This window comes from Crotalus tigris, unplaced genomic scaffold (genome assembly GCF_016545835.1).
Source record: "Crotalus tigris isolate CLP2741 ecotype Arizona unplaced genomic scaffold, ASM1654583v1 scf7180000024411.593283, whole genome shotgun sequence".
NCBI classification, from domain to species: Eukaryota; Metazoa; Chordata; class Lepidosauria; order Squamata; family Viperidae; genus Crotalus; species Crotalus tigris.
The window spans coordinates 197,437-224,971 of NW_024100578.1; the positions used below are offsets into that span (position 1 = coordinate 197,437).

Sequence of the window (27,535 nt, forward strand, 5' to 3'; positions counted from 1 at the left end):
GAGAGGGAGAGAGAGAGGGAGAGAGAGAGAGAGAGAAAACTCTTTAACCTTAATTATAAGCCACAGGTAATAAATAAAAGAGTTTAATTAAATATTCATCTTGAAAGCTTCTGTTTGTTTCATATTTGTGTGCAAATATGGGTAGATAACAAAAATGAATGTAAGTACCCTGAGATTTGAGTGTAACAATTAATGTTCCAAGAGCCAGAAGGATATATTAGAAACTGTCAATAAGATAACAATCATCGTCTCAGTTAGCTACTGTTTTCAGGGAATTTAATATGTTGATTCAAGAATGGAGTAGGAGAACAATGCATTGATCATTTTGACAATGCTAAAAAAAGTATGCAATACTTGTCTAAAATTATTTTAATTACAAATACTTTTGGATGCTTTGTTTTGTTGTTTGTTGCAGGAGCTTGAATTCCTAATTTAGCCATAAGGGAGGGGGCATATGAAAATGAAACATATTTCAGTAGATTCCCTAGATTTGATTATAACCATATAATATTTTAATCATCCATAAGCCTGGTATTTCATTAATTTGAAATCTGTATTATTCAAATATGTAATAGTGTGTAATACACTATGAAGCACTAACTGCATATGTTCATTTTTATTTTTATTTTTTAGAAGAAAGTTTTTCTAAAGCTCTTCCTGTTGGGAACACAAGGAGTGCAAGATAATGCCTTCCTTTCTTTAACTAAAAAAAAGATATCCATGAATTTAAAAAGTCCTGACACAAAGGACAAAAGACAAAAAAAATCCACTCTATTCTCAGCAAATTGGACGTGGCTTTGACATTTTAAAGGTAAGTTAAATTATTTAGGAAAAACATAATTTTCTTTTCAAATCAACACCATATGTCATATAGGCATTGTATATTTTTTCCCTTCTGTCTACAAAAAATGCTTTTTCTGTCATTTTTAAAATTATGATAGATTTCAACATTTTGAAAGCCAAACATCTAATCTTTTTACAATAAGTTTACTTCATGTGCAGGAAGTTAGCAGCTGTTAGAGCTGTTCTGGTTTATGAAAATCTGCAGAAAACCAATTATTCAGCTACAAAGAAACCTAATAATATGGATGGAAGGATGATATCTAGATATCTCTCTCTGTGTATTTAAACTATACAGAAAGTTGTCCCCTATCATATGGCCAGTAGTAGCGCACAGTGTCCCTACTGCAGACTTCATTTCTACCTCTGCTGATTGAAAGAAAGAAACTGGCAGACCATATGAGTAGAAGCCAAACCATTGGTCAGAGCAACCTGGAACAAAATGGGGGTTGGGTGAGTGATATGACATTCTGGATGCTAAAGGGGAAAGGCAGTGCTACAGAATTATGATGGGGTTGCACTAATAAAAATTAGATACAATTCTATTGGTTTGTAGAAGAGTTAAGAGATAAGAAAGTTAACCTGGATACTATGATCTGGTTGCATTTTTTTTTTCTGTAGGTGGAAAAAAGTCATAAATAGAGGAAATGGGATCCTGGAAGTGAGAAGAGACATGTGTCTGCTTAGCAAATAGCTTTAAATCAGTAAATAAATCAAAATTAGGAAATCCCTTCAAGGCGGGGGAGGGTGTCTGTTAAAAAAAAATCAGAGACACAAGAAAAATGAAAGAAGAATTGCACAGATGCATAAACATTTATAGGGATAAATGAGAGAAGAATATTAGGCTGCAGCAAGGGCTAGGAAAAAGAAAAAAAGGCAAGCAAGGGAAAGCTTAGTTTAAAGAGGGGAAAAATACAGTAATGAGATAAAGGGAATAAGAGACAGTGTTTAAGTCAAGATATATGGAAAGACTACTTGTGAATAAGCAGGGGATGTTTCAGCCTGCAGATAGGATTCCATTCCTGGCAACTAACAAGGCAGCTTAAAAGATGCAAAAGGATCTGGAACATCCATTGGCAGCTTGGCTGAGTGAGAGGGAGGGAAGCTGGAAAGTTTCATCAGTGAAGAAATTGAACAATGACTCAGCTAAGTGAAGATCAAGATTTGAGGAGCTGGGAAGAAAGGAATGGGGCTCTTGTTCTGTTTGTTTGTTGTTGTTTTTTGCCTATCATTAGAGCTGATATTTTTTTTAAGCAGAAATTACTAGGAAGAAAAGAATTGCAGGAAATTACTAGGAAGAAAAAAAAATAGCATTGAAATCTGATGTACAAAAGGTTTTGCCCACCATGGATATAATCAAGTGGGGTGATATCCTCCTTGTGATTATTTTATGGGAATATAAATTTATAGAGATAACTGTCAATAACCCTAATCCTAACTAATCTGGTGGGGGAAAAGCAGAAAGTGGAAGAAATAAGCAGACATAACTAATTGGTGCATGAAAAACTCATTTGGTGGACAAAAGAAAAGAAAAGAAAGGGTTTAAATTCAGACAAGCCAAGATGAAAGAAGACTAAGAGGGATCAGACTGCCAGGACTCCACTGACCATTTTTCCAAGACAGAGAAAAAAATAGATTTGTTAAATATATTCTATGCTTTTACAGGAAACAGCTCGGTTGTTCTCTATAGGACACGAGGAGATTCATCCCCTTGTATTCAGTAGTTTACCATTGTTTACAGTTATTCCTCTGTTTCATACTGTTACTGTATATGATTTTAATTTAATTCAAATAATGAAGTAGTTTTTACCTGTTCAGAATTAAAAGTTGATCATTTTGCTTACTGGAAGCCCAAGACGTGAAGGGCATTTCACTTACAACCCCACCTCTCTAGTTGAAAACCTGGAGCTGACTTGTTTAGATGGCAAAGAAGGTGGGAGCATTCCTGCTTGAGAGTTCTCACAGGGATCCAGCTCCTCAAACTCAGGAAGAAGTGCAACTGTAGATGCCCAGTGACAGCACTGATTTCCAAGGAGGTTTAATTCATTTTGTAATCACATCTGCATTCAGGTCTGATGTGTACCTTCATAGCCACACAGAAATACAAGCTGGAGATAAATTGTTAGACTATTCATAATTTCCCAGTTCAGTAGCAGGCAAGAAAGAATAGCTACAGGTAACAATATACCCAGTGATGGGATTCAAATATGTGAACAACCAGTTCTCTGTGTGGATGCCGCTTCTGGAAATCCATTCTGGGCCTGGGCAACAAAAATTTAGCTACCTGTTCTGCTGAAGTGGTGTGAACTGGCTGAATCCCGCCACTGAATATATCTAGTTCTCTGCCTGCAAATCTCTTTTCCCCAGATAAATTCAAAGCAAATTGCTTGACTCACATTTTTGAACCTGTTTTTTAGCAATTAGCTTTTTGTTTGTTGAATTTGTCTTTTTCTTCTTGTTTATGGATTGGTTTGGGGTTTTTTTTGTTTTGTTTTTTTGTGGCACTGGAAGGAGAGACACGAACTGATCCCGACTTGCAGGTTGGCTGATCTGTCTTTTAGTTGAAACATTGAGAAGCAATCCTAAAATCTAATTTCCCACAAGAAGAAGTAGGGAAAAGAAACAGAAGATGAAAAAAAAATGTTAGAAATATTGAGTAAAGTCCAGGAAATATCCCCTGTGCCATACTAGTCAAATAGAGGTTACTTGCCTGGTTTAAGTACAACAACAAAAGCATCCCAATGTTATTATGCTAATAAGAAAAGAAAACAAGATTTGCAACCACTGCAAAGCAAGTGACAGAATTGAGTCTCCAGAGGCTTAAGAGTTGTTTGTGAGAAGGTGTCAAGTCTTTCATAGGAAAAACTGTTAATTAATATCAGGCAAGTTTAGAATTCAGCAAAGCTGGTTTTCCCAGCAGAACAAGTGACAAATTTAATTATTCTTGTTCTGTGCAGTCAGATCAGGAGCAATTTCAAGACAAAGAGATCCAAAAGACATGTAGAAAAAATATTGATAAATCACACAAGCTCCAAGTTGAATTGCAACATTAAGTTTGACCTAAGGCACAGTTAATCTGCATGGATAATCTTTCTCTATCCATTATTTTTGAAAGAAATGCTGATGCAAAGTAGAGTGTATATACCTACCGTTATATTATGTGTCTCACCCACACTACTAGCTACAGTGTTGTCTTTCATATAGCTGGCCCTGCTGCTGTGGGAACTAGTCTGTGACTTTGGGATTCCCTTCTAAGATGGGCAAAGTAAGACTATGACCAAGAGAACCATTATCAAACTTCAGCTGGTGCAGCAAATGGAAGGGCAAGAGAGCTGGCAAGCAAAACTAACATAGTTTTGGGCTGCATCAGAAGACTCACAATATCAGTGATAGATGAAGTCATTATTCTTTTTATTTGACATTGGTGAGACATCACTTGGAATACTGAGTAGTATTCTAGACCCCATATTTTCTGAAGGATATGAGCTTAGAGGTAGGCAACAAAGGTGAGGCCTATGAGACTAAGCTAAATGTATATTCATAAAATGAAAATGAAAAAAAAAGTCTTGGATAGACATGACAGCTAAACAAAGGCAATTTACAAAGAAAATGCCCAATTATTTTCTGTGGCCACATAAACTAGGACCAGAAATAGCAAATATGAGTTCTGCTAGTTAGATTTCATTTAATCACAAGGGAAAACTCTCTGGTGATAAGCTTATCCATGGAGGTTGTAGGTTATCCATCTCTGGAGATTTTTAAGATGAGGCTAGACAGTCACCGGTTGAACTACATGATCCTTGTTATCCTTTCCAACTCTACAGTTCTACATTTCTGTGAGGGGTCTGGGTGCACTAACTCATACCCTTATCATTACTCAGTAAAATTTTTACAATGGCCATTCTATACAGGGGATGTCCTTGAAGACCACCCAAAAACTGAAGTTGATTCAAGACGTCCACTTGCTACCTGGCATAACTAACTATAAATATATTACACCTACTTTGTGGGTCCTGCATTGGTTGTCAATATGTTTCTGGTATAATGTGAAGTGCTAGATTTGACTCAGAAAGCCTTATACGGCTTAGTACCTAAATAACTATAAGGTTGCCTATTCCAGCTATTTCAACCTCTTTGAGGAGATGCTTCTGGGAGAATTTGCTTGTGATAACTTGCTTTAGTGAGATGAGGTGCCAGAAATCTCTACTTTTCTATCAAGGTGCTTGTGTCTTGAAACAGTCTCCTTTTAGTAATTAGGCTTGTGTCATTGCTGATGGCCTTCCCTTTTAGAACTTTTACAGACCAAACTTTTCTTAATGGCCTTTGGAAATTATTATGGTGATTACTACTTAAGATCTACTTACCATTACTGGGCATTATAATTGGTCTTACTATTGACTAGAATGTTTTCAACATTTTTTTTTTACATTCTGGATATTTTTATTGCATTTAACTGTGTTGTAGTCTTAAAAATTCATATATTCACCGATGATGAGGCATGACTACAAACCAGAAGCCAGACCACAGCTGCATCATTAGTCACTTTAAACCCCTCCAATTCATACATGAAGCAAACTGACACCCACCATGAAGATGAGGCATGACCACGAACGCGAAGCCAAACCACAGCAACGCAGCTCACCATCTCAAATGCTCCTGCAACTCAGACTAACATGAGCACAACAAAGCCCCCACCCAAACAGAACACTTGCCCATCCAATCAGAGCACAGCCAACGCCCCATCCAATCAGAGCACAGCCAAGCCCCTAACCAATCAAAACACACCTCCACCCAATCAGAACACAGCCAAGCTCCCACCCAATCAGTTCATACCCCCACTGGCAGTTAAAAGGAAGAAACAGCTACAATCACACATTGCTCCTAGAAGCACGAAGCCAAAAACACCAGCCTGAAGATGACAAATGGGACTTCGTCGAAACATCACCAAGACACTTCCAATTTTATGCGGGAGAAAACCCGAATAACCAAAGATATAGATAGATAGATAGATAGATAGATAGATAGATAGATAGATAGATAGATAGATAGATATAGATATAGATATAGATATAGATATAGATATAGATATAGATATAGATATAGATATAGATATAGATATATAGACAAGTTACAAAGCTAAAAATTCGACTCTTGGGTAAGTCCATGATAAAACCAATAAATACTGATCACCAAGAGGAAAGTAGTAAAAAATTTAATGAGCCGAGCTTTCGTTGGGATCACCCAACATCATCAGGGCTTTAAAAGTAGTCACTGGGAAAGAGCCTTTATACGATGTTAGCAGCCTGTATCCAGCTTCTAGAATGTATTATTGGACCCAGCTGTTCGTGCTGCATCTCAGATGCATTACCTATGTCAATGTATGATTTTTTCCGATATCTCCCCCATGTTTTACCGTAAGTGTTCTCCTCGTTAACCCCAGGGGCAGAGGGAGTTCTTTTCCCTTTACATGTTGATGGTAATTGTTCCCCTCCTCCCTCATCCTTGTGTATATGACACCATGCTGAATTTGACAGTGAGATCAAGGAAGAACTGCACCCCCCCCCCCAAGCATGGTGTCATATACACGAGGATGGATAACAATTTTAACATTCTTCCTCTCAATTGAGCTACAAAGGAAACTTGGGGAAACTCTGCTCAATTTCACTCCATTAAAGGGAAAGAGTATTTCACTATTCCACTGCTTTGCCTGTTTAAAAAAATCACCCTTTCATGGTAGACCACTAGTAGCCTGGTTTAAAATTCATGTAAGGCAGGTGGATATGTGATAAAGCAAAGAATTATTGGAAAAAGATACATACTTGGTTAGAAAAGATGATGTAGAGTTTAAACCTGAACTTTTTTATTAGGTATAATGCCAGAAAAGTTTAATAAACAAAGCCTGTATTTGATTTTACACGTCACAACAGTGGCAAAAATAATATTTGTGCAATATTGGAAAAATGAAGGAATACCACCGGATGAAGAAATAATATTGGAATGCGCAGAGATGGATAGATTGACCATAAGACTGAAAGAAAAAGAAGAAACAGAATATTACCAAACTTGGGACTTACTTTACCGATGGTTAGAGGAAAGAATAAAGGATTAGGAATTTAATATGTACTAGCATATTTAAACTCATGTTGGTTGAAAAATTATTATTAAATGTATGGAAAAAATTAATAAAACCTTACAAAAAAATAAAAATAAAATTCATGTAGAGAGCAGGAAGCTGGGATGCCAGCCAGTGGGAAAGAGAGATGAAGCAAAGCACTGCAAGTGGACCAGACAGCTCCACTTCACCAACAGAGAGACAAAACACTAATTTTTACAGGGAACCAGAAAAGAGATCATCTTCCTAGCAGTCTTGGGAGTGGCTGAGGAGAACACCATCCTTTCCCACCTTCCCAAAATTGTAGATGGCCTATCTTTGAATAGAGGCAAGCAGGAAGTGTGGATCAGCCCTAAGTCAACATATTTCTAGTGCTACTATATTTTACTAGAAAGCAGAATCAAGCTGGAATTTTCCTCATGGGCACCCTACTTCCCCATTAATAAGAGGAACTCTTGCCTCATCTCATAATGTGCCTCTTCAAATCAAGCTAGCTGTGACTTTCCCATATCTAATATTTATGTTTCCTGGAGTTTATCTCTTCCTGCATATATTGTCCTGAATCTAGCAGCCATGACAACCTGCAACCATGGTTTCAATTATTGGGGAAAGCAGCTGGAAGCCAAACAATTAACATACTGCTGCTTTATTTTTACTAATTACAAGAGTGTATACATCCTATTATGACTGATCTTGCACATTTTTTCTTTTATAATGAGATGACATTATTGTTGAAGTGATTTTCAAGTAGATAAATGAACACTTTCTGATCATGTTATTTATACAAATAGCAATTAACAAGTTTTGCTATGGGCTTCAGAAAATATTCTGAATTACTGTGATTTTTATGACAAGAATGGGCCTGGAGAAAGTATTGTCCTTTCAGGCTAGAATTCAGAAGAGAAAAAGGTAAATATATTAATTTGTGATGAAAAGATACCTGCTATCTTTCTGGCTCCAAGGAAATGCTTCTGCAGAAATTTATTTCCACTATCCCCTTCCTTTTTAGAACATCTTATCTCTTGTACCAGTCCAAATTCTGAAGGTGGTGCAATGACAGCGAGGGGAGGAAAGTCATACAAAGCAAAAGTAACCATACTGATTGCAACGCACAAATGACATTTATATTAGAACATGTTATATTGGAAATTTAGTAGCAAAACTTAGTATCACAACAGATACAAGTAGACGTGTTTTGGTTCAGGCAAGAAGATAAAGCAAAAGAGAGGGGTTGATAATTAAACTACAAAATTTGTGTTTCATTTGTCATAATTTTTAAATATATGAATAAATATAAGTCATATGTGTTAGTTATAATGTTCAATTAAAAATAAAACACAGCTGAAAAATGCAAGGGAGTCTAATTTGTCTTCTTCCTACCTGAAATTGTCTTCCAACGTGAAGTGCTGTACCTATAGGTTTTAATATTAAAATTATATCATACATACAGTACACATTAGGTGGTATTTACATTCATCGAAAACATGTTTTGATTTGTGTTAAATAAATAGCTTCCAGAAATCCATCATCATACATTTCTATTTGTAAGGCAAATAAACAAGCAGATTTTCCTGGTGGGTTCCTATACATTAAAGCTTCTACAGACTATAATTTGTTAATCTGGCAACTAATGATGATTGAAGCAACAAGCATGGTGTAATTCTATTTTTTTATTTTTATTTTTTGCTAGGAACTGTGTTCCCTTCCATTAACTTTCTGGGAGTTACATTATGGATGATACCGAAGAAACAAACTATTGGTAAGGATGTGCACTTTCTTTTTGACACAGTCTTCCCTCTGTACAGGAAACTGATCTTTTAAAAGTACTGCACATTTAGATGTGGTGATGATATTATTTTTATCCTTCTTTCAGAAGATAGAATAAAAGGAAAGAACATGGATCCTAACACAGGAAAAGAGTTTGGTTGCATTTATCCCATTGAATTCAGTGTCTTTGATTACTAATTTCCTCTGAAATGGATGAGAAACATTAGAGATGGCTGAGATTCAGACTAGAATCTGAATGATGTTCAGGTCTGAATGATGTTCAGATCAAAGATATTTAACAAAATACTCAGTTTTCAGCACCGGCAATTTTAAGATGAAATTTTGCTTTCAAATGGCAGATTGAAGCTTTGACTATAAAATCTGTATCAAAAAGTGAAATTCAAGTGATCTAGTTCTTAGTAGGCATTAACTGAAACTTTGGGAGCAAAGTACACTTTCCAGTGAATTAAATTAGTGTTTCTCTACCTCAGCAACCTTAAGATGCATGGACTTCAACTCCCAGGTTACTCCATGTTGGCTGGGAAATTCTGGGAATTGGAGTCCACATATCTTAAAGTGGCTGATATTGAGAAACAATAGCTTGGTCACAATTTTTTTTTTCTATCATGGGTACCATCTTATTTGATTTGCTTCAAAGTGTTGTATATCTGTATTTGGGCACTATTCAAAAACTATAATGAAAACTACAGCACTATTGGCAGCGGACATGCAAAATGAATGAAAACAGAGACAAATTCCTTTTTGTTGAGTTCCCTCTTCGCTAGAATACCCTTCCACTGGATAATGAGCTGACATTAGCTTTGTTTACTTTTCATATCTTTTCAAGTTTGCTTGAAATATTGTTGTCATATTTTACAGTCTCCCTGTGTCTTTTGTTCTATGAGATTTTTATTTACTGTTTTTAAGTGATGATTGAATCATTTTATTTCAGACTGACCCCAGGAACATAGTCATAGGCTTTAGTAAATCAATGAATAAACAAATTGCATTCATTGTTAAAGGCCAAATGTTATTAAATTTTCATTGCATGCCATCTGTTTGTTATCATCAGGCTTAAAAATCACTGCTACCAGCCCACAATTAAATTCAAGCAGTTATTATATTATAGCTAACAGTTTACAGCTGCTTGGATCGAAAACAGAAAACATACTTTGGAGGGGTTGAGAGCAAGTTCACCATACCTGTTTCCAGCTCCTTGAAAAGTTGCACCATTCCTCAATAGTACAGTCTGAAAAAATATGTATTTGAGTTAAGTTTTGCTTAAATTAATTGATTGCATCCTGTCATTGCCTCCTGAAGTCTACAATACAAACACATATTTTTTCTGGGGTTGTATGGCTATTGTGCAAGCTTGGCTATTTAATGAAGGATTACAGATGCAGAGAGCTTGCCTGTCTCCCTGTACTCCACCCCCCCCCCCTTTTTTAAACTTTGATTCCAAATAAATGCATATCCACAATTGTTCTTATTGCTGGTAAGATCTTATGTGATTCGTTGAGTTGATTTAATTTGTCACTATGCACGTTTATTAAATGGAATGACCCCCTCAATTATCAATACTTTCATATATTAGATACTTAGGCCATATTACCAACTCTAAATTTTAGAGATAAGTTACACATAATTCATTATAGGAACTGAATATTGAAAAACTATCTGGGGGTCTGATGCCAAATACTATGCTGTGTTTCAGATGTGCTAGCTCCTACTGCTGCTTTGTATGTGTGCCTATGTGCACACAACATGAATGAATATATAGCTTCTTAGTTTGTGATACCATGGAAGCCATAAGAAATATTGCCTCACAGGCTTTAGACTAAGACTGTAACAACTCTTCTCACCCAATAAGCATCAAATTCATGTTGACACAAAATCTGAAAGCAAGTATTTCTGGGTTTTAATACTGCACAGAACCTTCAAACCAGGTAATAAAGCAGATTCTATAGTAATCATTTAAACAGATTCTACCATTATGTGGTGGATCAGAGTCCCAAATTAATATTTCCCCTATGCTTGTGGTGAAGAATTGTTATTTTTCTGAGAAACTGTACTGATTCCTGAGTGAAATTTGAAGTGCTGGTTATTATGGTAGTCCTTGACTTACGACCACAATTAAGCCTAACATTTCTGTTGCTAAGTGAAACATTTGTTAAGTGAATTTTGCCAGATTTTACAACTTTTCTTGTTGTTAAATGAATCACTGCCATTGTTAAGTTAGTGAAATGGTTCTTAAGTGAATCTGGCTTCCCCATTGACTTTGCTTGTAAGAAGGTTGCAAAAAGTGATCACGTGACCCTGGGACACTGCAACTGTCATAAATATGAGTTGGGTGCCAAGTGACTGAATTTTAGTCATTTGACTATGGGGATGCTGCAGGGGTCATAAGTGTGAAAAATGGTCATAAGTCCCTAAATGAATTGTTGTGAGTTGAGGACTACCTGTACTTATAAAGCCTTATATGACTCAAGCTCAGTGTTTACAAGACTGCTCACTCACCCCTCCCACATTGTCATCCAATGCCTGAACTACACTCTGGGGGGGGGGGAATCCTTGACAACAATAGGATTTGCCCCATGTGAGATTTATTTGTTTTAGCTTATTTGGTTTGTTTGCCACCATTCCAGCAAGAAAGTAAATTACACTGTGAAACAAAACAGAAATGACTTGCCCTAAGCTGTACATTGAACAACCTAGCTCTTTTTGCCCTGAGCTGTAAGAATGAAAATCTGATTTGTAATAAGCAATATTTGTTAGGTATTTTATGGTACCATTCATTCTGTGAGGCACATATTGGTTTTGCTGCTATTACTTCTGGGGCCTCACAGCTTTCAAGATGAAAGCGATTTATAAATTAAATAGATAGAACAATGGAAGATAGAAAGATAGCTGAAGGGGGATAATGGGGTTGATTCTTTAAACAATAATTAGGATATGCAGTAGATCAGTTTTAAAGCTGTAATATGTGAAATCTGTGAACAGACCTGACATTTGAACATGGATCAAATCATTTAGAGAATTGTACTTGCATCTAAGAGGATTTTTTTTTTCCAAATATCACAGAGTATGGCATGAAGGCAGTTCTTCATCCAGACCTTTGGCAAGGGAGAGTGAAACCCCTTTGCTTGGTTCCTGTCTGCTTTGTCCTTCTCATCATCTTTTTTTTCCATTTGTTATTAATTGTATTTATCTTGTTTTATTTGTTGGGGGCTACCCAGAGTGTTTGAGTTGCATACAAATTGGATAGATAAATGGATATATATTTTTTCCAAAGTTTATCCACTCTAGATATAGACAAAATTATCTAGGAAAAATGCTCCTTTAAATTATATTCTGAAAGAAAAGTTAGCTTTGCAAGCAAAAGGGGCATAACAAAATAAGCTTCATAATTCAGGCTTATGGTCATGATATTGCACACATGGACATAAGAAACCAAGCTTGTATAGGTGTTGCAATAGTCACATTGTCATTTTGGTAAAACAGACATGATAGATGCCTCTGAATTGATTAAGCAATGTACGATATGTGTACTGTACAATATATATAATACTCAAAACAAAGTAGAAACCTGGAAAGGCAAAAGAAGCTTCTTTTCTTGTAATTTTGATCCAACTTTTCTTTTGATTTATTGAATTATACTTGGCTATGCTATGCTGGCTGATTCAAATGGTTACTATAAGTCCTGATAGTCACAGGGAACTAGAAAAGGATGTTCTATCCCAAATCCTCATGGCGGAAAGTAGAAAATCTTTGGAAACCAACAATTGATTGTAAAAGATCAATTGCCCTGATCTCTGCTGTCTCATTCAGAAACAAAAATGCATACAGTACTTTCGACTGGACTATTGCTGACAGAGTCAACATTGTGCTGTTCTTATAACAGTTCCCATTAGATCATCGGTGATTAGAGAAAAGACATTAATATTAGGCCATAGATTTCCATCTATATGATAATTTGTTTAATATATTTCCATCTCCTGAAGCACTTATAGCAACTAGTGATGCATGACTTTATGGGGAAAATTGATGCATGACTTTATGGGAAAGTTCGGACTTATTTTGCATTTCTAAAACTTAGCAAATAGCAAGTGACACATTTGAGTATCAGTGAAGTTTTATTGTACAGAGAGAGACATATACACGAATGCCCAGCAATATCTGTTTTAGCAGATACTAAATAAACACCACCAAATTGTCCAGAGTCCTAGCTTTGACTTTTAACTATTGATGAAGAAGGCAAGGCATTTTCTTCTGGAATGCTTTGAGATTAAATCAGAAGACAAGATTTCAGTTTTTTCTTCACACAGGAATTTTACTTTTCTTTTTCTAAAATGAAACATGTAATTTCAGAACCAATATTTTAAAAAGCTGCCAAGCTACAAAATTGAAAATTGGGTTTAAAAATAATGCCTTTGCTCTTAGATTTCAGGCTATATATATGAGCATTTAAGCAGGATAAATCTCTGTTGACATGCCCCTGATTTCTTTTGTTTCATCTCTTAGTCTGGATAGCTCTTAATGGTTGATTTGAAACAGCTTTCCCTAAGTTGATACTTTCAAAAACTGTGTTCCCAATTCTTGTTTTGTCCTGCATATCTGGAACATAGAAAAGCAGCAAAGTTTGCCCTGATTAGTCTAATGCCGCAATTTTATGCATGCTTACTCAGAATCCCACCATATTCCATTCAAGTGAATGAATTGAAGTAGAATTTATGAAGATGTGGTTTCTTTCAACATGTCAGCCTTTTGTTGCAATGATCAGCAATCTAGCTGCTCAACCCTCAGGTTTTTGAAATGTATGTCCAACATGTTCAGTAGACATTACCTGGAACTCTTTCTTAAATATTTGCATTTCTGGTAAAAGTTTTAACACATTCAGGACTTTAAAATCCCAATAAAAATATATTCACATTTTTACAGTGAATTCCTCCAAATAATCATTTTGATGATTGAGAAATAAACATCTTTATCTATTTTAAGTATTTGCTGCACAATTGTTAAACAAAATAAAATCTAGCAATGATACAGAACACTTTATAGATTGGAACATATGTATCAGCTGAATGATATTATTAGAAGAGATATGGAATCTCTGGATTGCCTTTTTAACACAGAGGGTCGGGTCCTATAGAAAGAATAATAGACATGGGCCTAAAGGCAAAAACTTTGTTTTATTCAGATTTTAAAATAATATATTACCACAAATGATCTGGGAATGTGTCGTGAAATTAATTGCAGCCAAAATTGCAATTTAATTCTATAGGAAGATGTACTTCCTTGTAGCAAAAAAAGTATTATGAAAAGAGTCTGCAACAAAATGTTTTGTTGGCATTCAGTTCTTGCATCTTAGAGAGCATAATGGGATCTGCTTATTCAAAAAAATTGGTGCACTCCAAGACAGGCAATTCATTAAAAATCATTTTGTTCCTGTTGATTAATATTGGTCCTTGTCTGCAATATTGCAGTCATAAATTTTTCAACTTTCTTATAATTGAAGGATTATTTTTCTTGTTATAACTAAAACATTTTTAAAGGGCATCGATTACCATTACTGTGGATTAAAAGAAAGAAAGAAACCAACAATTATACCTATATTACAGGTGCTTTCCCAATGGTCCTGCTGTCTCCAGAGGGCCACTGATTCAAATTAATATATCACACAATCAGTAGTATGCATATGCTTGGTGACATTAATATATTACCTTGGAAAGTAAAATAACCTTGGTAACAGCAATAGTGGAATTTTCTCTCTTTGTTAAAAACAAGATGGACTATAACTCCCAGATTTCATGAATGCACAGGTATCTAATGTTTAACAGAGATCACTACCCTGTCTGCTGGTTTCTACCACTGTCTTTAGTTGCAATGGAAGGGGAAATTGGAGGACTGATATTTGTGATGCCCCAAAGTTGCTTACATTTGAAATTTTCAGACTGAAAAGTCATTTCAAATCTTATCACATCTACATTCACTAAGTGGACCTAGACACAATAATATTTCTCTTAACGTCATTTAGACCTTCCTATTCTTTAACAGAAGTCAAGGTGGTTCCCTAGGGTATTCCCAGTAAATATGGACATTGGAGAGGGGACAAAAGTCATCATATGCATCATGACATCATCACACAGGTTACAGGATATATGTAATTTGCATAATTTGAATAATGAAAAAAATATCCATGTGACATTGGAGCTTATTCCAGGCTCCCATGCATGTAGTCCACTACATAAATATTATAGCCCAGATACAGGAGGCTTTATAAAGGGAGGGGGAAGTTTAATCAGGTTTTATTCCAAATACGATGGTGGTGATATTACTCTTACAGTAATGAAAGCACTTCAGCGATAACATTTCAGTAATCCTTCACCAAGGGTGCAAGTTAAGAGAGAATGTTGATCCACATACTATAGGGGATGATGGGGATAATCTTATTTGATTATGCTTACTGAATTAATTCATGAAAGATGCAAGTTCTGAACTTGGAATTTCTACATTTGTAACCTACTGGCTGGTTCTGTGCATTTTCCATTGAAGTCAATAAAATTTATCACTCAGGCTATTCTAACATTAACTCCCTTTTTGCATATATGGCTAGATAAATAGGTATCTATTTATTTAAATAGGTATCTATTTCACAGAACATGTGAAAGATTTTTCCAGTTCGCTAAAGGAAGTATATAAAGGAAGTATATAAATGCCAAACCATCACCACCATCATAAAGTTTGTCACACTGAGTATCATGATTCACTTCAATGCATTTGTTTTATTTTGAGAAGGGAATAGGGACATACAATCCCATTTAGCACATGTCATCTGGAAAAATGAACAAGAACATTACTGTTACTGTTTAAGCCTTACAACAGTAATGAAATGAGCTTTTCCCATTCAGGGGCTTTCCTTATGGCATAACTTATTAAAAATGCCACACTTGGGTCCTTTGCTAATTAACTTGTGGAAAAGGTGAGGAAGGGGGAGAGTTTTAGATGAATACTTATGAGGCAGAAATAGAAGTAATTTGTGGAAACGGTGAGGAAGGTGGAGAGTTTTAGATAAATACTTATGAGGCAGGAATAGAAATAAGAAGTAGTTACTAGTTAATATTGTTAGCCCACAAAACAAAACAGAAGCAAGGTGAGCAATCTATGACCTTCCTGAGATTTCTGAATTACAGTTGATTGTCCTTCAGGAAAAGAAAAGAAAAAATGCAAAGAGGCTCTTCATAAAGACTCAGATACAGGAAATTTGTGTATCAAAGTATGTTACCACTAAATCTCAATGCAGAGCAGGATTATGAGAATTTTAAGGCAACTCAATCATTGTTTCACATCTGCAACTTTGCCCTTCAACAAAGAGGATCTCTGCATTTTGGGACCAAAATTTATATTTTTATTGTCCGCAGTCTGAAGATTTTGTCTCAAGCTGTATCCATGATCAGAATCTAAAGTTGCCTCATATTGACTATAGTCCATGACCAGAATATCTCCTATCAGAAAAATGAGTTGAAGGACAGTTATAGAAACCCAAGCAGTGTAAAAAAAACAAACTGCCTATCATGGTGAACTGTAAGCTGTCACCATTGCTTTAGAGGGATTTGGCACACTCAAGATAGATTATATTGTTCTTGGTGTTTAGCTGCAGTCTAAATGAAAGATGGATCTGGGGAATTACAAAAAGGATGGAGAGGAGAGGAGGCGGGGTCTGTTTTGCTTTAGGTAGAGAGTTAGTTGAAATGTATGTATTTCTCCAACCTAGGCAATTACAATTTATTTTTCAAAGCCACTTCCCCATCAACTATCAAGGGGGAACCTTGTTTATCTGAGCTACTGGAGAGGATTATGCATCTGTTTCTATAAATAATGATAGACACAGCATTAAAGTTCCATTAAAGAAATAACTCTCAGCCCTTGCAGTTCCTATCCATAAAAACCATGGTGAAGCATTGCTTCTGTTCAGGATATAACAGAAAAATAACTTTTAGAGATCTTTACTGATGATGTTTGGATGTATAATTCAGACCATATATGCTGATTTTTCAGACAGCTTTGCTCCTTTTCTTCCTCTCCACTTCAGTAATAGATTAGATTCTCTGCATTGATGAAACTGCTATGTCTCAAGGACAGCACCTTAAAATAAAGATTAGGCAATGCAATTTGGCAATTGTGCTTCAACAGACATAGCTCCAAGGTTAGGGTGGGCTAGTGCAATATATGCAGACCTTCAAAAGGCAGCACTTCTCAGAATACATGAAATGTATTGTCACTATGAGATAGTCTTGACAGAAGAAAATCTGCCTGAAAAAAGGCATTTTCTGTTTCTTCATCAATGAAAAGAGACTGCAATTATTAGTGCATTGAAAAGACATTTAGGTAAGTCATTCAGTATCCTTGTTTGCTTCATCACAAAGTTCTTTTTGCATTTAGACAGGACCGTAATCTGAGTTTTCTTCCTTAATAAAATAAGCCCCAGACTTGCCCTCAATTGTCATAGGGATGCAAGGACACAGAAAACAACAGACTTCTGCCCAGTTTCCAAAAATGTTTGGTTATGGGGGGGGGGGGGGTTGAATGGTGGAGCTTTTAAAAATAACCACAAAAAAAGATGTTTCACTGTTGTGTCTTCATCTGTGAATGACTGCTCAAATTCTCTTGAGTCTCTTTGTGAGTCATAAGGGCCTTTGCCTTGCTCAGAATTAAAGTGCACGGCATTCTGCAAGCTCTTTTCAGCTGGGATCGCGTAAACTGCTTACGGCGTTTTCTGTAGGGAAAAAGAAAATAGACAAATGGAGGGATAAGTCATTTATTAAGAATAGCCACATAATGCTTATGTCTGTAAGAGGAATGTTAATAATCAATGGAGGGGTCAGAGGAAATATATTATAAAGGAAATTGACTGATAGTGAAATCCTGTATGTTTCTATGCAGCACTAAGCCCTATCAGAGGGTTTATTCCCAGAAAGATTTCTTCATTTACCAAAGTTTAGTTCAATTCACGATACCAGGATAACCACTTCCCCCATGCTACTATGGTTACTGGTTAGGATTAGTATGTGCTACTATCAGAATTGCAGGTGTTGTGCTGCTGAATTTATTGCTGAAGACCACAATCAGGAAGATGCTACTTTTATTCAAATAAACATCTATATCTAGTTGGCCCACAATGGAAACAAAATACTGAATTGGACAGGTATTTTGTTAGGTCCAGCAGGGCTTTTCTTAGATTTATAAGATTTATAAGAAAACTATCTGTAATAATTTGAGTTTGCAATACAGCATAATGCTTCCATACTATATAATAAGTAAAATACTTCCGATTGGCATGGAACTTTTCCAAATGATTGAAATTTCCCATGGATATATTTTTTTCATTGCCAGAATTAGCTGAATTAATTAAATTAATTAATTAAAACCAAAATCCCAAAGTAGGTAAAGAAATTAATTTTTTGAGGAATACTTTTGGAAGAAAAAAGTTGAAATCTTTGTATAAATAATGTGACATGTTTTAAATACCTCAATTTTTATAATTCAGTAAATATGATATTTGTCTGAAATCAATGCCTAACCCACACCTTGGGTATAAGAATACATAAAAACCCTAAAATTAGTGATTTAATTGTTAAATTGCATCATATTAATATCTCAAAATTTTAGAAAATATCCATTACTTATGCCCAAATTCAAATAGTCCACCACATAAAATTACAGTTGAACTCATTAGTTTAAAATTTGACATAAATTCCTTATGAATGGATTCATCATCAAACTATACCATGGATTGTTTTAGCCATAGTTTGTTAAACAAACACACTGGCTATCTTCACATTTCAGGCAAAACCAAAATGTATTTTTGTTCAAAAGAAGTACAAATTCTTGCCATTGTAAGTTTTGGAGCACTGCCATTATATGCATGTCTAGTTGGATTGGTATAATAAGTTATTGTGTCAAATTCTGGACTAGTATGTAAAATAAACCAAACCCAGACAGCCATGGAGAAGGTAAGTATTAACTTTAACTGGGACTGTCTTATTGTAAACTACTCTTTCCAGGTTACCATAACTATTATTTTATTTAATAAATTGATCTGACTGCCAATCTTATATATGTGACTGCGTGGTTAACAATTAAAAAAAAAAGACAGAGTAAAAATACAAACAATAATTAGAACCAAATAATTTAAAATAGCAAAAAGCAGCTTTGTCATATGAGGAATAAAATCCAGATAACTGTGAGGCAGTTTACAAATCTAGCTCAGACAGTCCTTCAAGAAAAAGATACAGAGATATATAGAAATACAGAGATGCTGAAAAAAGATATTACTTCACTACAGAATTCACTGGCAAGGGCTGGCAGCAGAGAACACACCTTTCAGTCACTGTAATGTCAGTCCACACGACTGCTTTTCATCTAGCCATCAAGGAAGAAGCTAAAGATACAACCGAGACTTGCTGGTATTGTCGTGCTGCCAAGACTTTTGAATACCATGAAAGGTCATGATAGGATATGAGCAGATATTCTGCATCTCCCACATGGCAGCTCATTATCCAATTAATGCAATTATGCTCCATCAGCCTCACCAGTAAGGAGATATGATTTGAGTTAAGTATGTTGCTCAAACAGTGCCATCATTGTAATGAGGAAATACCATGGGATTATTCCATATTTAGCCTGCATAAGATTGTGTATGCTATAGTCAGTCTTCCTATTTAAGCCACGAAAAATTATGAGGTGGGGCATTAATACTTTCTGTATATAATCTGATTTATGGTTTAATTGATTGAAGTTGCTAAATAAATCTTTGGTCAATAAAGCTTTCAGTGGGCCACTTACACCTCTACACTCCATATATCTTATTAACTACAACATGAAGATATCCACCTCATCATTTCTAAAGGTCAGGTCCACATGATGCAGCCTCCTTCCTTCTCAGCATTCACTAAATTTAACTTTGCCAACTTTCAGTGCTATCCTCATTTGATTCTAGATGTACAAACTGATGTTCATCCCTCATTCATTGTTAAAGTGATCAGGGGCTGATGTTTGCCAGGTTCTTATTCCCTGTCAGATGCTGCAGTGAGAGCACCCCTCATCCTGAGATCTGGCAATGATTTGGCTGCAGGAGGCACCAGACACTTCGTTTATATAGAAATATCTGCCTGCATAATGCCACACCTGCAATTCAGACATTACTCAGGCTCCTTACATATGCTGGAATATGGTCTTGTGGGAGACCAGTAGACCTTGCTATTTCTCCATAATATTATGTTCTATTATTTTCCTTTCATTTCTTTCTCAGGAACTGGCTGGGAAATTCTGGAAGTTGAAGTACACATATTTGAAAGATGCTAAGGTTGGCAACACTGGCCTAGAGTATTAGGTACCTCATCTAGTTTATATTATCTGTCTATCTAATCAACTTTGACTCTATCTGCTCATCTATATTAATAAAAAATGAAGAATATTAATCTGACATTCCAACCCTGCAGCATTTTTCTAGTAACCTTGCTAGTTTTTGAGGAAGAAACATTGATGAGCATTCTGTGTGACAGGGGTGTTTGCAGGATATGGTTAAAGAAGTCAAGATGGCACCTACAATGGTGTATAATCTAAGTTCCATACATTTTTATGCATCAATACAAAAAAACAGATTTTCATTACACTTCCATGACCTCCATCATGATCTTTTAATCATATCCTGCAGACACCCATGCTCTGAAGAGTTCTTAAATTGATCTTAAATTAATCAGATCCTGCAGTTCTTAAATTGTCTGTTGCTCCATCTAAACCACATGCTACTCTGCCTATACTTATAAGCTTGATAATGTCATAAGGAATTCTGTTATAAGCATGTACAAATTCACTAATATTTGAACATAAATGAGTCAGATAAAAATTGGATGCTAACATACATATGTGATTTTTTTTACAATGATAAAAATGTGCCAAGCTATGCCACCCACTTTTCTCCACTCTTTGCAATGTTCAGTCTTCTAGTATTTTTTTTTGTTGGGGGGGGGGGTTGGAAACCTGCACTTCTACTTTCCAGGTCAAAAATTAACATTTTGTGGTATGTACCATAATGGTACAATTACAATTTTGCCCTTTTTTTGTTCATGTCACACAGTTTAAATCACATTGTTGTGGTACTATTGTGACTTTTTTGACCAAATAGTGTACACATCTCTGCATATATATGTTTTTGAGCCCTTTAAATTAGATTTTCATTAACAGAGGATGATTATCTGTAGGATATTAGGATTCCCTACTTTGTGGTTAGACAGCTTGATGAAGTATTGTTATAGTTTTGAATGACAAGGAAGAAGAAAGATAAAGAGTCTAGCTCATTTTCTCTTTGAAATATATTTTTATCAAAAAGGCAGTAATTAGGGACAGCACTGGTAACTGTCTTGGAAGTTCAATTTCCCATTTCTTTATCCTATTTGAAATATGGATTTTATAGTGGCAATTAATTCAATAGGAGTAAAAGAATAAGAGTAAAACATATTATTTGGTGCTCGTACGAGAAGCCACTTTTGAAGAGAGGGCATTACATGTTGCCCCTTCTTGTTGCTTTGGGAATTCTTGAAGTGTCTAGAGCAGGGCTTTTCAACCAGTGATACGGGTACCACCTGTGGTACATTGGCACCTGGCAGGTGGTACGTGACCATCCCAAAAAAGTGGTAGTGGGGAAGGAGAATGAGCTGAACCGGTGGCAGCACCGCACAAGCCTGAGCCAGAGATGGCTGGAGCTGCAGGGCTGCCAGGGCTCACGGAAGCATCAGGATCAGCACCAGGATCAAGCTGGAGCCTGGCGCTGATCCTGGTGCTTCTGCTGAGCCCAGAAGAAGCGCCAATCAGCTGGAATGTTGCAGCATCTCCAGGGTCTTGTGATTTACATTCAGATGCTTGGCAACTGATTCATATTTATGATGGTCACAGTGTCCCAGGGTCATGTGAAGTGACAAAAACCTGCTGCAACCACCCAGCAGACGGGGGAAATAAAAACCAAATATCCACCACCACCACCACCACCACCCCGCTGCCAATCCTCAACAGAAATGCTCACAACAATGAAAACCTTGGACAGGAGGAAGAGCACCACCAGGTGGGCAGGCAGGTGTCTTGCTTGGCTGTGGCTTGGGGGGCACTTTTTTTCAGTGCCATTGGAACTTCGAACAGTCACTAAGTGAACTGTTATAATCAAGGACTACCTGTTCTTCATCACTTTTTTCCTTTTTTTTTTTTTTTGGTCATCAAGTTTTTGACACCTTGCTAGGCAACTGGTGGTACTTGGATATTGCCATATCCTAAAAGGGGTACAATGGGTGAAAAGGTTGAAAAGCCCTGCTCTAGAGGACAAGGAACTGCCAGATTCTCATGAATTTAATTAGATACTTTTCAGAGATCCGTGTATAAGGAGACCATGCAGCCTTGGATATAGAAAGACAAGTTCATGTGCTTGAACATGCAAAACACATGTGCTTTGGTATTAAAAGATACAAGACTGGTCTGGGGAAAGAGAGTGTCCTAAGAAAAAAGTTGCCTGAGCCGAGATAGGTGGCAAACAAACCTAACAAACAAATAGTATTCTTTTGAGCTACTCGGTATATGGAACCACTATCTATGCACATCACTACTGCCTTAGTTGTATTCCTTATAGCAATAGCACTTAAATTTATATACCACTTCACAGTGCTTTACAGCCCTTTCTAAGTGGTTTACAGAGTCAGCATATTGCCCTCAATTTGGGTCCTCATTATATACATGTGCCATGAAATTCTCAGTCTTCCATCCTTCTTAAGTCAGTAAAATGATGACCCAGATTGTTGGGGACAATAAACTGACTCTGTAAACCACTTAGAGAGGGATATAAAACTAATAATAGCTATAGCTATTTCTACATGCAGAAGCTAGAGCAATAGGCAATTTTTACAATAACATATATATTCATTTTGCAAGAGGAATATATAGAAAGTGTAAGCAATTTATATGATATATTGATATTGCTAATTATTAGAAATCAATAGTACAATCTTATGCTTGTTTACTAATCAGTATGATCCATTTTGGGTCTTAATGGGAATTATTCTTTAAGGATTATGATTAAAGCTCTCCCACTTTCGAAAAATGTACTTTCCGAGATCAGAGTAACTTCCCTGTTGCTAAATTTTAGAAAAGATGTTAAAACCTGGATTTTTAAGGGAACACTAGGAGTGATGCTGCTATGGATAATGTGCCCTGATCGTAGGTTTTTCCTTGGTGCTTGATTGTTCCTCAGATTGCAAAGGATTTGTAATTGCAATTGTAACTACATTGTTATGGTAGTTCATTTGTATTGTTACTGCAAAAGAGCCATGTAATCTCTCAGAATCTTTGCGGATTAGAACAACATATAAATCCTGTGAATAAATGAGCTAAAAATGAGGGAGAATAATTATCAACTTTGGTTTTCTCACATATTGTCATATTTAAAATCCCAAACACCTTGTACTAAAGAATGAATTAGGCTTTACAGTTTATCCCATTTACACGGACATTCATACATTTCAATACAAATTCTTAACAAAAAATAGCAAAACACATTATCAACTGCCATATTTTTCTTCCTTTTTGGCTTGAAATGCTAGAGAGTTAACCTAGTGTATATCACAATGTGGATTTTGGCTGTTTTTTTTCCTATCATGGTCACCATGCTTATGCTTTTTTTCCCCCAGATACTATTAACTAGAGATCCATGCATATAATCAGGCATCAAAATGGAAGAAGGGAGAAGTCAATAGTCAGGATAATAGTAATGATGAGACATTTCTCCAAATAATCATAATAAGTTGCAAATTGGACTACCTCCAGAGCAGGGGTTCTCAATCTTGGCAACTTTAAGACTTCAATTCCCAGAATTCCTCAGCCAGCAAAGTTGAAGTCCACAAACCTTAAAGTTGCCAAGGTTGAGAACCCCTGCTCCAGAGTGACTTGATTTGATCAAGCTGTTACTGCAACTCTGGACTGAGGCCTCAAAACAGAAACGATGCTCTTTATGTATCCTAGAAATGACTAGACAGCATGCTGTAGTAATCTGGACCACCTTCTGGTCCATTTAACTCAATATTATATATTTTGCTTGCCAGTGGCTCACCAGTGAATTTTTGTCAGACCTATTTGGAAATGGCAAGCCAAGGGTCCCAGACTTACTGATGGCCTTGCCCAACGTTAGATCCTGTGAAATTTTAAGAAGTAAAGAGTTCATTAGTTTTGCTGCTAGAATCTTCTGTTTAATGCTGAATGACATTCTGAACTCCAGGGACCATTATTCTACCTGTAAATCTGGAAAGCAGTTTGAAATCTGGAACAGTCTAAGAGATGTCACTAGGCACACATTTCATGCTGTCCCATAAATTTTTGATACTGTTTCATTTTTGCAGAGTGGTGCAAACATGATTTTGCATGGAAGGAATAGGAATACAAAAGCAAATTCCTTGGGGGTATTATTTGTTCCATTGTGATTATTATTATGGTTGACAACTGCAATTTATGATATTCAAGAGCAAGCAAACAGACAGGGGACTAGTTCCATGGCCAGAGCATCATCCTAAGTATCACAACCGCTGATATAAATAGATAAGAAGCCACTTCATTATTATCAGGGGATGTTTTTCCCCCTTTGATGATCTTCAGCAGATCTAGGAGAATATTTATGCAGGGAAATTGCTGTCTGTCTTAAAAATAACATCTGTGGTATATTAAATAAACAAACAAACAAGGCATTTTTTAAAGCAGAGGAGACAGAGTCAAAGAAAGGAATGGGTGCATTTTTTAGCATAAATGTGTTTGTATTGTATTTTAATCTCATCTAAATTCTGAAGGAAAAATCTATGTCAAAAGTTTGATCAAGCTTTGGGTCAGTTCTGTTCCTTATTTCTTTATCTTATCCTTCATTTTTGATCATGTATCATTTGAACCTCTGAACTTCTTATAGTTTCTGCAACTTTTGAAGTTTAAAAATGTCCTGCTCATCTATAGGACTCTATCCTTTCTCACTTGGTTCTCTGGTTGCTAGACTATTGTAATGAAAATAAACCCCTTAGTTCCTTTGGCCCACTCTAGCTGAGGATGCTGCTAAACAGAGATCTCTACTGTGAATGAATGGACACCATATAAAGCTTTAAAATAAAAACTATTTATTTTCTATATGTAACTGCTTCCTTCATAGGCTCCCTAACACATAAACCTGTGTTGTTGTCCCCATAACCACCATGCCCATTAGTTGTGCTGTGATAATGCATGAGGAAGAATGAAGGGTATTATTCACAAATCTTCACAACAAGGAACAATGGACACATTTTATATTCTGGAATGATGAAATGTGACTCTTCAAATTCTTATAAAACCAGAAGCTGCAGAAAGGAGGTTATAAACAAATCAAGATGGTGACCACGATTGTGTGATCAAAACCATGCCTATTTTATATGATACTTGTAACAAAAACATGGACTTTGATCACATGATGTTAGCCCTAAGATGCAGACTACACCAAGAAATAGGCTCCAGGGATGACTAAAATAATTTTTATTTGCATTGGTTATAGTAACTTAATCTTGCAAGCCTGAGGGTGCTTCCTCTCCTCTCTTCTTTTATATTGATGTGAATTAGGCGGGCAAGGATGTCTATTTGAGCTGTTTTTGTAATCACCTCCCATCCTTGAGATTCAAGTAATGTTTCCCATACTTTCTATATGTGACCATGATTACCATCATGACTATTTGATACACAAACCCACATATACAAGCTGTGGATACCCCGTACACAATTAATTTTTAGACTAGTTGGCTCTGCAGGACAATCTGTATTATGCTAAATTCAAATCTGAAATCTAGAAAGCTGTAAAAGAGATATAGCCAGTTTGGTCTGGTAGTCAATGCACTAAGTTAGAACCTAGGAGACAGTGAGTTGCGGTCCCAAATTAGGCACAAAACCAGCAGGGTTAACTTACGTCGGTCACACTCTCTCAGCCCTGGGAAGCGGGCAATGGCAAACAACTTCTGAAAAATCTTGCCAAGAAAACTGCAGAGAGACTAATCCAGACAGTTGCCAGTAGTCAACAATGAGCTGATAGCACCAAAAATAAATAAACAAAAGTAGAAGAGATACTGCAGACTATTTAGAATCAGTAATCAAATTTAAAGCATTTACCTGACTTATTATTCATAAAATACTAGTTCATTATATTGGTCAATTTATTCCAGTGTGACACTGAATCAAAGGCCAAAGTACATAAACCAGTGAAGTGCTGAGCTTATTTCTTGTTTTTGCTGGTCTCAATGGATCTGTGGGTATTGTAGGACAAAGGTGAATAACAAGGAAGAGGATGAGGGTTTCGATGAATGATGAAGCTAATAAGCTTGTCAATCCTTTTAAATACCCAGTTTTTTCTACCCCCACAAAGCTTTATTTTGTAAACTTTTGTGACATGCAAGAACACTATGTTTTCTAGATAATGATCCAAGAACTCTGAAATATTTAGAGATTATTTATTATACAAAAATATATCATGAATAAAGTAGCTTTCCTAGAAATCTTAGGGCAAGCACTGCATAGAAAATCCAGAAATACAATAGCTATAGAAGTAGTCCACTGTTCCTTCCACCCCTTTCTTTTTACTTTCATGGATAGTGAAATAGTAGATATCTCCCTTGATTAATAGCATAGAATGATTAAGGAAAAAAGCTTGAAGAATCAATCCAATTTAGGGATAGCAGTATGTAAGGCATTGAGAAAAGTATACTTCCCTCTTTGCTTTATTATTTCAGATTTATTTTTAACAATCAGAGCCATCTTCTGCATAGAGAAAAGATACATTCTAAAAATATTTTGTGGAATAAATTATAATGGAGGAAGTCCTTGTTTGGATTCAGAACTAGGCAGACTTGGAACTGTTTAAAATTTGGACTGGAAAATATAAGGAAATCTTAGGATTTCAGGCTAAACTAGGAAGTCAGAAAATACCTAGGAAGATAACAGTGGCAAATCCCTTCTGAATTGTTGCCAAGAAAACTGCATGAACACTTCCATGAAATCTTCTAGAATTGAACACGACTCAAAGGAGGCATTCTTTATTACTCTTATTAATTCCCTTTTTCAGAAATTGCAACTGCAAACATTAATATGAGACATCTTGGAGGATCTCAGTTACTATATAAATTTTCCCGTCCTCCATTTTTTTTATGTGCCAAATTTCACTAGAGATTTAATGCCTAATTTTTTTTAGGTTCACTCTGACACAGCTGATCATTTAGTTTCTTGGTACTTTATTACAGCTTGGTGTACATGTGTGTTTTGCCTTTGTTTTTGGCACTGCAAATATTTCCTGACTGCAAAACAACTGTAACCCAATGTTTAATTCTTCCACAAAATTACTGGCATGGTTTTAAAACCTTAAAAAGAATGGATTTCCCCCTCCCTCCCAAATATTCCTTTTAAAAGACTGATTTTTGGAAGCAGTACAAGCACTGAAGATATAAATAAATGAAATTATCTGATTGTTTTCTTACCAGACTAAATATTTGAATCTTTCAGACTAAAGACACAGTCCACTATCAGGATAATACAGATTCCTCCAGTATCCTTCATGGTGAAATAACCAGATGAATCAGCCCATATATAGAAGATTGTTAAGCATTTTAAGGAAGGAAGTACTACAATTTTTAATCAATGTCACTAGAAGTACTGCATGTTCACTTAATCAGGGGAAATATTTATGACAGATAGATTTGAAAGAGCAGTAAAAGTAATTTGCACACTTATACACTC

At 35.9% G+C, this 27,535-nt stretch overlaps 1 protein-coding gene and 1 long non-coding RNA gene across 2 annotated transcripts in view; one reads left to right on the forward strand and one right to left on the reverse strand.

Moving 5' to 3' along the window:
- Positions 1 to 305: 305 nt before the first annotated feature.
- On the forward strand, positions 306 to 27,468 carry LOC120301927. Its single transcript, XR_005555069.1, has 4 exons — positions 306 to 811; positions 8,643 to 8,711; positions 20,028 to 20,108; positions 27,302 to 27,468. It is a non-coding gene; the product is annotated as an uncharacterized LOC120301927 (long non-coding RNA).
- The window catches only part of MTA3 (metastasis associated 1 family member 3), a 144,547-nt gene continuing 134,338 nt past the window's right edge, over positions 17,327 to 27,535 (reverse strand). The window contains exon 19 of the mRNA XM_039329735.1: positions 17,327 to 17,492. Coding sequence (XP_039185669.1) covers positions 17,342 to 17,492 — 151 coding nt within the window. The 3' untranslated portion in view covers positions 17,327 to 17,341. The remainder of the gene's footprint in view (positions 17,493 to 27,535) is intronic.